The sequence below is a fragment of the Harmonia axyridis genome, chromosome 4 (genome assembly GCF_914767665.1).
Source record: "Harmonia axyridis chromosome 4, icHarAxyr1.1, whole genome shotgun sequence".
Lineage (NCBI taxonomy): Eukaryota > Metazoa > Arthropoda > Insecta > Coleoptera > Coccinellidae > Harmonia > Harmonia axyridis.
In genome coordinates, this window is record NC_059504.1 from 48,756,804 (window position 1) to 48,771,939 (window position 15,136).

The 15,136-nt window shown below is 37.6% G+C and overlaps 1 protein-coding gene across 5 annotated transcripts in view; it reads right to left on the reverse strand.

The window, feature by feature from the left end:
* The window catches only part of LOC123679358 (neuroligin-4, X-linked-like), a 447,908-nt gene that overhangs the window by 43,808 nt on the left and 388,964 nt on the right, over positions 1 to 15,136 (reverse strand). For all 5 annotated transcript variants that reach the window (XM_045616940.1, XM_045616939.1, XM_045616937.1 and 2 more), the window contains one exon: positions 12,757 to 12,908. In XM_045616940.1, the coding sequence (XP_045472896.1) occupies positions 12,757 to 12,908 (152 nt within the window). The remainder of the gene's footprint in view (positions 1 to 12,756; positions 12,909 to 15,136) is intronic.

Here is a 15,136-nt window from a genome sequence, read left to right on the forward strand (position 1 = left end):
GAGTGTTTTCTGGAACCCACCTTAAGTGGGAACAGATTCTCTGAAATAGTTGACACTTTTGCTTATCTGGGACTCATGCAATTCAATACTACCTGTAATGACGCTGGTAGGATCCTGGATCTCATTCTTTGCAATGAAGTTGACTACATCAAAAATCTGACTAGACCAACTGAATTTCTAGTCAATGAAAATCGACATCATAATGCCTTAGAGTTTATCTTGAATTTAACTCCTGCAAAGATATTGATTCACGCAAAAAACTATCATCATAATTTTAAAAGGGGCGATTTTGACGCTGTTAACCATCATTTGTCCCAGATTGACTGGAGAACTGAGCTCTCGGGTCAAAATGTGGATCGGGTGGTTGACAAGTTTTACTCAATCATAAATGATATCATTAAGCTTTATATTCCAACCCGTAGAGTTGGTGGTAGTTTTCCAATCTATTTTTCCCATAAACTAATAAAAATTATAAAAGAAAAGAATAAATTCCACAAGAAATATAAAAAATACAAGGATCTTAATGCTTATAATCGATTCTGTGAGCTTCGCTGTATGTCAAAAAAAATTATTAGACAAGATTACAAAACATATATAAAAAATATCGAGAACGAGATTTCTCATAATACAAAACAACTTTGGAAATACTTAGCAAATAAAAGAAAGAGCGTAGCTAACATACCACAGTCGGTCTCATGGAGCAACAAACGCGCTAAGGGCCGAGAGGTCCCCGAGCTTTTCGCCAAATATTTTCGTGATGTTTATGTCCCGCCTGTAGAGGGAGCTCTCCCGGATACCGAATGTCCCAAAATAAGTTATGTTGAAAAAATAAATTCTCGAACGATAGAGAATGTAATAAATGAATTGGATATATCCAAGAGTAGTGGTCCCGACGGCATACCACCATTATTTATAAAAAAATGTATGAGCAATCTGATTAAGCCACTTCAATTAATATATAATCTTTCACTCGAAACCGCATCATTTCCATCTAGGTGGAAAACAGCCGAAATTTCGCCTATCTTCAAAAGTGGACAAAGAGATAACGTTGAGAATTACAGACCCATTAGCAAATTATGCATTTTCGGCAAACTACTTGAAAAAATCATATATAATCGTGTACTACCCTCAGTGAAAAATATTATCATAGAGGAACAACACGGCTTCTTTCCTGGGCGATCCCTAGAAACTAATCTTCTTTCATTTTCGGAGCATGTAATAGAACAGATAGACGCCCAGGGTCAGTTAGACACGATATACACAGATTTTAGTAAAGCGTTCGATAAGATCAGTCATGAGAAATTATTGAGAAGACTCGCGGATGTTGGCTTACCCGAATCGTTGGTAGAATGGTGTAAATCCTATTTAACAGGAAGAGCTGGCTTTGTCGCGATAGGTGGCCACAGATCTGAAACTTTCTATATTACATCTGGCGTTCCTCAGGGTAGCCATCTGGGTCCTCTATTTTTTCTTATTTATATTAACAATATCAAGGGTTGCTTCCGACACTGTGGGATACTTCTTTACGCGGACGACTTGAAGATCTATCGGGTCGTTCGATCGATGGGTGACTGTCATGGGGTTCAAGAGGACCTCGATAGATTGGTCCAATATTGTGAACTCAATGATATAGTTCTGAACCCGTCGAAATGTTTTCATATTTCATTCACTAAGAGAGTCCAAAAAATCATATATGAATACAAAATTGGAAACGAAAAGTTGAAATACGTTAGTGAAATTGTTGACTTGGGTGTGACGCTTGATGAAAAATGGTCATTTCGATCACACATCGAAAAAATGATTAGCGCGTCAAATAAAATGGTTGGATTTATCAACAGAAGTTGCAAAGAATTCAGAGATCCTAGGGTCTTCACTGGCTTGTACTACGCGTTTGTGCACAGTAAGTTGTCTTTCGCATCCGTTATCTGGAATCCTATTTACGAGGTTCACATAAAAAGAATCCAGAGAATTCAAAATAAATTCCTAAAATTTTTAGCTTTCAAAACTCATACCATCATAGAAAATAGAGATTATACCCCTATAAGAAAAAAATATCATATGTTGGCATTGAAGGATGGTAGGTCGGTGCAGGAACTTTGTATTCTCCATAAAATTATACACTCTGGGATTGATTCACCTTTTCTCCTTAATAAAATCAATTTGCATGTACCGGGAAGAGATCTGCGAGATAGAACTCTCTTCAACGTCATATTTCGTAGGACGAACACAGGACAGCACTCTCCGATGCGGCGCCTTCAAGCTACTTATAATAGTCTTGAATTAAATAGTGGCATTGACATTGTTTCGGATGGTCTTACAAGGTTCAAAAAACTCTTAAAACACTTTTTCATGTCGGGTTAGGGGGATTTTTTTTTTCCTTTTATTTCAGCGAGTTGTTTCTGTACCTATTATAATATTAAGTGGATACTCTGTTGGTAAATTTTTTTCTTTACTGTTTGTATCCTAAATGGGCAATAAATAAAAATAAATAAATAAACAGTGTTGTTGATATGATCATTCCAACGAAGATGGCAATCAATAATTATCCCCAGATATTTCACATTTTCGGTACGTTTTAATGTGATCATTTTATTACGATTAATTATCTGTAAAGTGTTATACTGAGGTAGCTTATTTTTGTAGCTTGTTATAGGTAGAAACACTGTTTTGTCAAAATTAACGGTAAGTAATTTATGATTAAACCAGTCAATGATATTATTCATTTCCGATTGAATTTTAAGTTTTAGGTCTTCCCAACTGCTTGATGTGTACAATATAACCGTATCATCGGCAAAGCTTATTATGTGTCCAGAGGTTCCAATGGTAAGTAAATTATTAATGTACAATATAAATAAAATTGGTCCGAGTACCGTCCCTTGTGGTACTCCGCATTTAATCAGCTCAAAACTACTGTAGGTATCGTCAACTTTGACACATTGCTTTCTATCGGACAGATATGATTTGAACAAATTGTGAGCCACTCCGCGTATTCCCACATCTTCCAAGGAACCTAACAACTGTTGGTGGTCGACAGAGTCGAACGCCTTTGCAAGATCCAGAAACACACCAATAGCAGGTTGGCTGTTATCGATTGCTTCATACATTTTTTGAGTAAGTGACGCAATAGCTCCTTCAGCAGATTTTCCGCTTTGAAAATTGGCATAGTAATATCTGATGAATACCCAACAGTATTTCAACCCTCAAAAGTTCCCAGTTAACGAAATGAAATTTTAACCGTCATAGAAGCTACGCTAACGCAGGTGACGAAACGCTAATATTAATATTAACGCCAGCGTTAGATTGAAACCACCGACAACACCCGAGTATTCGATCTATGTACGACCCTCACGTGAAGAACATGACACGAGGATTTAATTAACATCGACAAAGCGACCACCCCATGCAAATGAAGTCAAAGCGGACCGCGATGGAAGTACCGATGAGATATAGATTAGGAAATTAGTTGTTTGCTAGCAGAAACCGGTACAGGATCTACGGCAGAGAAACGGCTAACGTCCGACGATTGGGAACATGTGTTTCCGATGGGGATCCTCGTCATAAAACTAACTTAGGATCCATGTTGTCCCGAAGCATAGATTTTAGGGATGAGGTGCCACTCGCTCTTGAAGCATTTATGAGATGCTGAAATGTGGATGTTGCCATATTTGGGAGGATCTGTTGTGTTTATATTAAACTATTAGGATTTTGGTAAGTTATTCCAACTAACTTTCACCTTAAATGCCTAATATGTAACGGGTGTTTTTTTCGAGGTATATAACTTTAAGTTATCATTTCGATTCAAGATGGCGACCGATATAACAGCTGTCAAGTTATTTATTCTCAGTTTGGTTTGGTCATTTATCATGAATAGACTCACGCCTGAACAACGCTCGCAAATAGTGCAATTTTATTTCGAAAATAATGGTTCTGTGCGGAATACGTATCGCGCACTACGTCCAATTTATTTTGTTTGACGATGGAGCGCACTTCTGGTTGAATGACTACGTCGACAAACAAATCTGCCGTATTTGGAGTGAAGCTAATCCTCAAGTATATGTCAAAACACCGTTACATCCAGAGAAACTGACTTTTTGGTCCGCTTTATGGTCTGGTCGAATCATTTGTCCGTACTTCTTCAAAAACGATGATGGCCAGAACGTTACAGTCAATGGTGATCGGTATAGAGCCATGATTACTAACTTCTTTATTTCTGAATTGAACAACCATGATGTCCAGGGGCTGTGGTTCCAACAAGACGGCGCAACATGTCACACAGCTCGTGCCACAATGGATTTATTAAAAGACACGTTTGGTGACCGCCTAAGTTCACGTTTTGGGCTGTGGATTGGCCTCTAAGATCTTGTGATTTAACACCGCTAGACTGCTTTCTGTGGGGCTATGTAAAGTCGTTGGTCTATGCGGATAAGCCACAAATCCTTGACCATTTGGAAGACAACATTCGCCGTGTTATTGCCGATATACGGCCACAAATATTGGAAAAAGTCATCGAAAATTGGACGTCCAGATTGGACTACATCCGAGCCAGCCGTGGCGGTCATATGCCAGAAATCATATTTAAAATGTAATGCCACAAGATTATCTTGCGGATAAATGAAATTCATATCAATCCAATAATCCATAGTTGTCTTATTGCAATTCAAAGTTATATAGCTCTAAAAAAAACACCCTTTATATCAATTTGTTATCGTTCTTTATCTCTATAAACACACGGCTTGCCTTGATCAGTGTGTAGCTGTGTACCAAAGCTTGTCTTATTCTCATCTATTGCACAATATTTCATTATGAAGTAATTGTTCTCACTAGCAAACTGTTCATTTGCTTTTTATCCTAAGAACATTGAATTCATTTAGATAGATAGAACCATATTTGCGGCCAAATCATTATTGGCGGTGTCTTCAATTTATGTTTTCAGGGTTGCGCTGTATGCAAGGGTAGCCTGTATAAGTTTAACAGGTTCGGGGACACCTGGTATGAAATTATAAACTCTCACACGTTGATATTTCCAAAATATATACTCCTTCAATATAAAAATCAACATAGTATGCAGCTGTATTAGGCCAATTGAAAGGTCCCCGGTCTGATGCACAGATGGCGGTGCTAGTATTAAATCAACTATTTTTAGTTAGTACCAACCTTCAAACAATACGTATCAAAATTTGACAGCAGTTGAACCATTAGTCTGTGAGATATTGCGTTGTGAGTGTGGTTACTTTGTATTTGAAAAAAGATGAAAGAAAAAAGAATTTCGTGTGCTGATAAAATATTGCTTTTCGAAGGGAAAAATCACAGTTGAAGCAAAATCTTGTCTTGATGAAGAGTTTCCGGGTCTGCACCAAGAAATTCAACCATCATAGATTAGTATACTATGTTTAAATATGGTGAAATGAGCACTGAAGACGGCGAACGCAGTGGACGCCCAAAAGAGACTGTCACCGACAAAAAAATCGAAAAAGTTGACCGTAAAGTTAAGTTGATCGAGATAGCAGACATTGTGAAGAAATCATCAGCAGTGTTTGAAGCTGTTAAAGTTCAACAAACCTGAAATTTTGCGATGATATCGGACAATGGATGAAACATGGCTCTATCATTTCACTCCGGAGTCCAATCTACATTCAGCTGAGTGGACTGCACACGATGAACCGAATCCAAAACGAAGAAAAACACAACAGTCAGCTGGCAAGGTTATGGCATCACTATTCTGGGATGCGCAAGGTATAATATTCATTGATGACCTCCATCAACAGCAATTGTTATAATAGCGGTATTGGATCGTTTTAAGAATGAAATCGTTAGAAAACGGCCCCATTTGAAGAAAAAAAGGTGCTGTTTCATCAAGACAATGCGCCGAGTCCCAAATAAATGAAAACAATGGCAAAATTGCATGAATTGGGCTCCGAATTGCTTCTGCATCCACTGTATTCGACAGATCTGGCCCCCATCGACTTTTTCCTGTTCTCAGTCCTTAAAAGAATGCGGGCTGGAAAGAAATTTAGCGCCATTGAAGATCGCCGAAACTGAGGTCTATTTCGAAGCGAAAGACAAATCGTACTACAAAAATGGTATCGAAAAGTTGGAAGATCGCTTTAATCGCTGTATCGCCCTCGTCGTCAACTATGTCGAATAATAAAATAGAATTTTGTCAAAAAAAATGTGTTTTTTTATGATAGACCAGAGACTTTCCAGTTGTTGAGTTCCAACTTGAAAACTCTGCCAATAAAAAAATCAAATCTTGTTGATATCGCACATTTTACTCCACTTCGGAATTTTCATGCATGTTAATGTTTCATATTGTTGTCAGTTATTATTTATATTTTTCATATTTATGAAAGGTTTGGCAATAAGAGATTTTATTTTGATTAAAAAAAATTAATGAATAAGTACCCATATTTCAGAAGGAATCAATGGATGTTCATTTCGTTATAAAGAGGTATGTCATTAACGATGAAAACCGATATCAGCCAAATTGTCGCCATGGATTCGTTTGCGTAAACATATCCTTTTCATGGAATTTTCCGTCAGCAATTCACACATTTGCGGCTGTATCTGTATGTCCTCGAGAATTTCATCGATTATCGAGCATTGGTGTTCACCTTTAATTTCACGTGGCTCCAAAAAAAATGTCTGAAGAAGTTCAGTCATAAGATCTCTTCTCTATATCACTTGAATTGCAAATTATTTCTTTGAACTTTCATGAGTATCAGCTAAACTATAAAAATCGCTGAAAATATGTTTAATGTTTAATATCTCGAACAGAAACTAAGACATAGTTAAATATTTTAAATAGTAGTTTTTCAGAAACGCCCTTTAACTGGAGAAGGAATCAAGATATCAGATATCTATGATCTGCTTTATGATATCTTATTATTTCTAAAAAGAGATCGGGGGTCCTCAAAGATTTTTTTCTTATAGTTCTCTTGATGCTTTCAGGGAGCATCGAATTTGGGACACCCCGTACAGTTGTTATTCGAAGTTCAGATACCGTTTCCTACCGAACCAGAGGAATCTGGAATATCGAGAGTTAAAACCTCCCAACTATAGAGTTAACAGCGGAATCGAGAGACTTTAAAATTCCCTTCCTCCATTTTCCTAGGACGTCTCATTTTCGCTCTATCGGTCCCCAATACCGGACAGTTCCATTCCTTTTCGATAAACGGGAAACGTAGACTGTAGAAATGAACGCAATATTGACGTGACACGAATCGATTCAGCGAATCGTTTGCACGTTTCAGTCCATCTTTATTGGTCCAATTCAATTGCGGGGGAAACCTCCGATAGGAGGATGGAACGGGCGAAAACCCGTAGAATTTTACCGGAACCGGAACTTGCTCTGTTTCAATTTGTTTCATTAGTATCGCCCATCGAATGAGTCCGGCAGTTGCGCCGCTAACGAGACGTTAGGTACTCTGTGATTGGAAGATTTCTATGCTCTAGTGGGTGCGAGGTGTTTCTAGATGAATGAGCAAAAATAATTAAATTTTTTTCAGAGTTATTTGAGTGAGCCCTGATAAACATTCGACAGCTTCCATATATTTGTTTATAGGCCATTTCACAGAGCTTTCTGTTTTTCGTCATGAATGGAACTCATAATAATTCAAATTTGCATTTGTAGTAATAACTAGGGGTAATTCCCATTTAAACAAGTTTTCAGCAATCAACTTCCAAACTTGTTAGTTATTTCATGGATATTTCTCGACATATCGTTAGAGCAATCGCCTGGCATGCTCACGAGATATTGCTTGCTGTATGCTGTAAAAACAGAATGATCCTGGTGATGAGGTAATATTATAAAGGGTGTTTTTTTCATAGCTATAGAACTTTAAATTGCAATAAAACAACGATGGATTATTTGATTGACATGAATTTTATTTATCCGCAAGATAATCTTGTGGCATTACATTTTCATTTCCAACATTTGTGGCCGTATATCGGCAATAACAAGGCGAATGTTGTCTTCCAAATGGTCAAGGGTTTGTGGTTTATCCGCATAGACCGATGACTTTACATAGCCCCACAGAAAGTAGTCTAGCGATGTTAAATCACAAGTTCTTGGAGGCCAATTAACAGGTCCAAAACGTAAAATTAGGCGGTCACCAAACGTCTCTTTCAATAATTTCGATTGTGGCACGAGCTGTGTGACATCTTGCGCCGTCTTGTTGGAACCACAGCTCCTGGACATCATGGTTGATCAATTCAGGAATGAAAATGTTAGTAATCATGGCTCTATACCGATCACCATTGACTGTAACGTTCGGGCCATCCTCGATTTTGAAGAAGTACGGACCAATGATTCCACCAGCCCATAATGCGCACCAAACAGTTAGTTTTTCTGGATATAACGGTGTTTCGACATACACTTGAGGATTAGCTTCACTCCAAATGCTGCAGTTTTGTTTGTTGACGTAGCCATTCAACCAGAAGTGTGCTTCATCGTTAAACAAAATGAAATGGACGTAGTGCGCGATACGTATTCCGCACAGAACCATTATTTTCGAAATAAAATTGCACTATTTACAAGCGTTGTTCTGCCGTGGGTCTATTCATGATGAATTGCCAAACCAAACTGAGAATAAATCACTTGACAGCTGTTAAATCGGTCGTCATCTTGAACAGTATTGCCAACTTAAAGTTATATACCTCGAAAAAAAAACACCCGTTATAAGCTTAATTAATCACCTGTAACTAGTCATGAGATATAACAATAATAAACCCCTATTATTTCAAAGCGTACCAGAATATATACGTGCTGCGAATGCGTCTGTTTACAATTAACCTACCAATTACAATCGGTTGATTCAGTGATTAAGACTACGTACTCCTAAACCGTAAGTTACATGCGACTGTCCAAGCATTAACTGTTGGATAAACAATCAGGCGTATTGTGCCTGAAGTGGCACTGGGATCCAGTTGCAAAGTTTATACAGAACACAACCGATTCTCCTGATGCAAATTATGAGCTTTTGAAGGACTACGAAAATCGGTAGAAAAACGTATGATGAAAGTTTCTTTGAGAGATTGATAACTTTAAATAATGAAACAGAACATAAATATTGTCGGAATTAATTCTTCATTAGTATAATCTGGTAGATAAGATTATATCAGAAGGGGGGCGAAAGATCATTCGATCTCGCAAGCACCTTGACCCCAAGATCTATTGTGTATCCCCACGCTGTTTACCAGTCTGGCAGTAATTTCTCAATAAACTTTATCGCCTTTCTAGGTGCTAGGCTTTAACAATCAAGAGCCAAGGTGTTGTAGTTTTTTCAAGTGAAGAGCTTTATATTTGCATAGCAAGTGTTTAATTGTCTCGGTGGCTTCTGGCTAGGCTTCTGGACAGAAGCCACAAGTGTCCTTAGATACTTTTCCCATGTTTTCCAGAGGATACCTGTCATTTCACGTCATTAACGTCAGTTCCTGTTTACTGAGTTAGAGATCTTTTTTAGTCCAGCTCGTCGAGAAAGAAAGAAGTGACTTGACCTATCTTTGACCATTGATTGTCCACTAGAACGCAAGCTTCCTCTTTTGTTTCCATTTATTAACTGCCATCGCTTGATGACTGGCTGGAAAACCGCAAAATGGCTCTGGCCTGTAGAAGAGGATATACCCCTCTTCCCTGACCACTCTGTATATGGTAGATAGTTTCAGAGAATTTTTTTTTAAATGAGATTCACGGCATGTGTGTTCACAAATTTATTTTGCGATAGATTTTTTGTTGATGTTCTGGTTCCCAGGATAGAAGATATCCTGTAATGTTCACAGAACATCGTGAGAACCAAGGGAAAGAAGGTAGGAATTGGTGTTCTTTTTGAATTTATGAAGGTTATATTATGCCTCGGGGAACACCTCCCTAGGCAATGTGTTCCAGAGCCTTTCTGTTCGTTGGATGAACGAGTCTTTGATAAGAGATGTTTTGCAGGTCTCCAACGCGACCACAAAAGGGTGTGAAGACTGCACTTGACGGGTTAACCTCGAAGAGACTGCCAAAGGAGGAACGATTGTTGATATTTCAGAAGAGCATCGCCCATGAAAATATCTATAAAATAGAGACAGATCGCTAACTTTTCTACGGTGTTCCAAAGTGGTGAGCGAGTTTGTAAGCGAGGCATCACCGACGAGACGAATTGCCCTTTTTTGGACAGAATCCAGCAGCTTCAGAACATGCTTAGGTGCCACACTCCAAACATGGGAATAGTGTTCCAGGACAGGTCGGATCTGCGCCTTATAAATTATAAGTAGCTGACTGGAAGTGAAATAGCTCCTAGCACGAAACAGAAAACCAAGTTTTTGGGATGCACTTTTGGCAATTGATCTCACGTGATCTTTCCAAGAGAGGTAATTGCTGATAGTGATACCAAGACTTCAAAGGCACAGTTACTCCTGACAAGCTTATGTTGGGCATACTGAGATCGGCCTTTACTAGAGAAAAGACATGTTTGTGTTTTGTCTGCATTGAAATCCACCAAGTTATTGGATCCCCATTCAAGAATTTGAAGATTGATGATTAAGCATGTTGTATGGCAAGTTGCACAATCTAGTTCAAACCAAATGTAGTCAATGTTTTCGTGATCCATTTTCTAAAACAAAAAATCAGTCAGCATGGTTCGAGAGCGTTCGCCATTCACCGTAACCGCGTTTCCTATTCCGAAAGAAATAAGGACCGATGTTGACAGCGTGTAAACCGTACTAAACAGTCGATTCAAATGCTTGTAATATGACTTAATGGCTTATTCCATATACGGCAATTCAGCATATTGACGAAGCCATTTATCCAGAAATGTGCTTCATCACTAAACATACTTCATCGGTAAAAATGCTCATCTTCGGCTAGTAACTTTCCAGAATTTGAAAGCGTTGTTCTGGTGTTAAATGATTTATGATAAATTGCCAAACTTTACTGAACAGCAATGTGAACACAGTTTGATACACTCAAAAGTCAAACCATAGACCACAACCATCGAAACTTCACATGTAGCTCAAAAATCACCCGTTACATACATATGCAAACAAACTAGCACTTGCACAAGTTTTTGAGGTAGACATCCACCAAACACGTAGGTATCATTCGTTGCTCCATAAATGAATTCCATAACATTTTACCTATCTAGCCAGAACATTCGATCAACTCATGGCAATTGTCGATGTTGAAATTCTTATTTACTGTCCAAGTCTCATTTACGATTATTATTTGGTCAACTGGAATATTTGGATTGAATATTTCGATAAAGAATTCGGAAGACATTGTTTTAAAGAGATAGGTAAACCATTTGAGCAGCCTGATTTCATTGAAAAATTCCACACAAGTTTCTGCTATTTACAAAATTTTGGTACTCTTTGTCATAGACCTTTTTGACGATAATGATTCTGTTTTTTTTTTTTTTTTCATCGGGAATTTTCTCGAGAATTTCACAAATTCCTTCCATTTTTTCAATGTTTACCTTTGACCTTTGACAGTTTTTCCATAGCAATGTGCTTCATAAAAAACTGAAATACGTTCACTATGATAAAATTCAATTGTAGCGTTGTCATTAATTCGAAATTATTGCTATACAGATATTCCCACCAGATTTTATGAATTAATTATGTATATTCGCTGGTTTTTATGATAATTATGTTAAGTAAGCAGAACCGACAGCATAACATAATCTAACTGTAAGAGTTAACGAGAACTCAATTTATATTTCTCGTATTCTATAATATTCGTACAATATCAAAATGAAATAACATCGATTACAACACAAACGACCGATTACAATACCTTTGAAGCGCAAAATTAGCTTCATTATGCACGAATCAATTCAACGAGTTTGCTCTTACTTTTCCACTCTTTCCCATCGAATCGATCATAACGTTTTTTTATCGTTGTGTTTTACAGTGAGCCCGCGCAATTATACAATGTCACGTTGTAAAAAAGGAACAATATCTCTGGAATATCGATGGAACACATACTAATCAGTGTCCGGAACAAGGGAGGACAAATGGTCATTTTATCGTTGAGGTTTGTGTGCTTATGACAGCTCGTTTCTATTCACTGCAGAGGTTTATTGGCCCTCTGGAAATTCCCGACACGATTCCGATGTCTGTTAGTAAATTGTACCAGTCTCTGGAAGTTCTGGAACATATGCCTCTTTCGATCGATGCAACGAAAGGTCTAGCTGCAAATATTTATGGTCTCAGAGCACTCAATAGCGAAAGTTGCAGATGTTAGAGAAGGGTGTTCGTTTTACAGGATATTATTTTTGAGAGCTGAACGAATTTGTTAGTTCTTGAAATTGAAATTGAAAAAATTGATGTCTTAAGACCCTCCTATTAGAAAAAATCAATTCAGTTCGTCTGAAATTAGCACAACATAATTTCTGAGCTATATGACTGTCTATAGTCTTCTCTATAATCAGAATAATACAATTGCGATCTGATTGAGAGTCATCAATGAGAAGTGAAAAATAATGACACACATTTCCATTGTTGTGAGAATATTTGCCTGATTCCACTGAAAGCATTCAGAGGTACAGATCGAGAAAGAAAAAATAGAATTTCTTCAACAGATCACATTTCATGAAGGAGTATCAGATTCATTACTCAGTTAAGTGACTTTGACAGAGAATCATTCAAAATTATTTATGCAGTTTTTAAATAGGAATTGGCAGATGGACAGCAGAGCGAAAAAAGTTCTCCATGGTATTAGTGTTTCCTTCTTGTGGAAAACTGCAATTTATACATGAACAAATACTTTCAACTTACCCCGTTCTAGCAAAATTTCCTATGAAAATAATGAAAGACTCCGCTAATGCCAATTCGGCTCTACTGTAATTCTTTGGGAAGTGGTTGAAGCCATCCACTAAAGGAGCACCGAATAGATAAGGCAGTTCTTCTCCATGAACAGTTCCCATTCTCTGAAATGAAAAAATAAAATTATCATTCCATCCAGTCTCATATCCACTAGTATTGAATCGATGTCGAAAATGTCTTCGCAATTTGGATTAAATAATGGATAAGTTCAATTTATTCAGACCAGTTGATTCACATTAATGACCTGAGATGTTTTTTTAAGCTCCTGTCTCTATTAGCAGAAGAGTAAGGTATGTTTTTACTGATATACCTACAGAGAGATCCATATTTAGTATCACTCAATGAAACCTTTGAGGACATATACATCATTTTAATGAGAGGTCTATATGCATGAGGCTCTAGGAATATCATCGATGCAGTATACCTCAATTCTGCTTTTAATGACTCGAATGTTTCGGGCTTGTTAGTAATATCGGTTGAGCTCTAATAACTCAAAAGCTAACAGCCCCAAGCTGCCGAATCAAACAAGCAAGGCAGTTACCATGTTGGTGCAAAAACTAGCTGTAAATAAAGGGTGTTTTTTTTAGAGCTATAGAACTTTAAATTGTAATAAAACAACGATGGATTATTCAATTGACATGAATTTTATTTATCCGCAAGATAATCTTGTAGCATTACATTTTAAATATGATTTCTGATATATGACCGCCACGGCTGGCTCCGATGTAGTCCAATCTTGACGTCCAATTTTCGATGACTTTTTCCAACATTTGTGGCCGTATATCGGCCATAACACGGCGAATGTTGTCTTCCAAATGGCATAGACTAATGACTCCACATAGCCCCACAGAAAGTAGTCTAGCGGTGTTGAATCACAAGATCTTGGAGGCCAATTCACAGGTCCAAAATGAGAAATTAGGCGGTCACCAAACGTGTCTTTCAATAAATCGATTGTGGCACGAGCTGTGTGACATGTTGCGCCGTCTTGTTGGAACCACAGCTCCTGGACATCATGGTTGTTCAATTCAGGAATGAAAAAGTTAGTAATCATTGCTCTATACCGATCACCATTGACTGTAACGTTCTGGCCATCATCATTTTTGAAGAAGTACGGACCAATGATTCCACCAGCCCATAAAGCGCACCAAACAGTCAGTTTTTCTGGATTTAACGGTGTTTCGACATACACTTGAGGTTTAGCTTCACTCCAAATGTGGTAGTTTTGTTTATTGACGTAGCCATTCAACCAGAAGTGCGCTTCATCGCTAAACAAAATTAAATGGACGTAGTGCGCGATACGTGTTCCGCACAGAACCATTATTTTCGAAATAAAATTGCACTATTTGCGAGCGTTGTTCAGGCGTGAGTCTATTCACGATGAATTGCCAAACCAAACTGAGAATAAATCATTTGACAGCTGTTAAATCGGTCGCCATCTTGAACAGTAATGCCAACATAAAGTTATATACCTCGAAAAAAACACCCTATACTATGTCTCATTGATAACAAATAAATACCGTTTTGTTGAATTGCATTCGGTCTTATTAAGTATTCCATCTACGTGAGATTCGAAGGAAATTCCAACTATGCAGATATTATAATATGAAACATGCTCCAGGTAAATTTATTCTTGTACATTGGTCTGAAAGGATGGCCCCGGAGAAAACAGTTTTTTCGTACAAAACAAATTCTATCACGGTAGAAAGCGGAGGTTTGCACCGTCATATTGTTCTCAACGCACGAACCTGGACGTGACCGGAAGGAAAATCGGTACGTACATTTGAGTGCATTTGGCCCTGAATCATTCTAATACCCGTAAGTCACATCTTCCAGGACAATAACGTAATTGAATAAGTGATATATACCCAGGATTCTATTTCATCTCATCGTTATTAGGTACAATATATTTCACTTTCGGTTTTTGGTGAAATGATTGCTGGGTTATTCTTGTTCATGAGTAATTTGTATTCCAGACGTGGAATAAGGGAGTTACACAGAGATAAAGAGCAGGCCACAAGATCTGGTAGAATGGGGACGAAAACCATTGTTATTATACCTATGATTTTAACCCGACAGAAAGTATTTCTGTAAAATACTATGGGAAAAACTGCAGTATCTTTTCCAATGTCTATTAAATTATTCTCCTTGTTTGAAAACTAGTGCGAAGAGTTTGAATGTGAAAGTTTCTGCTCGGATTAGTACAATTTTTCAAAAGAAAAGGTTCGACTTACTTTTTTTTTAAGATTTACAATCTACTTTTAACAGTATTAAGTGAACGTTATGTATGCATAAACTATGAGTAGGTATTAACATAGATTTCATAAATAATCCA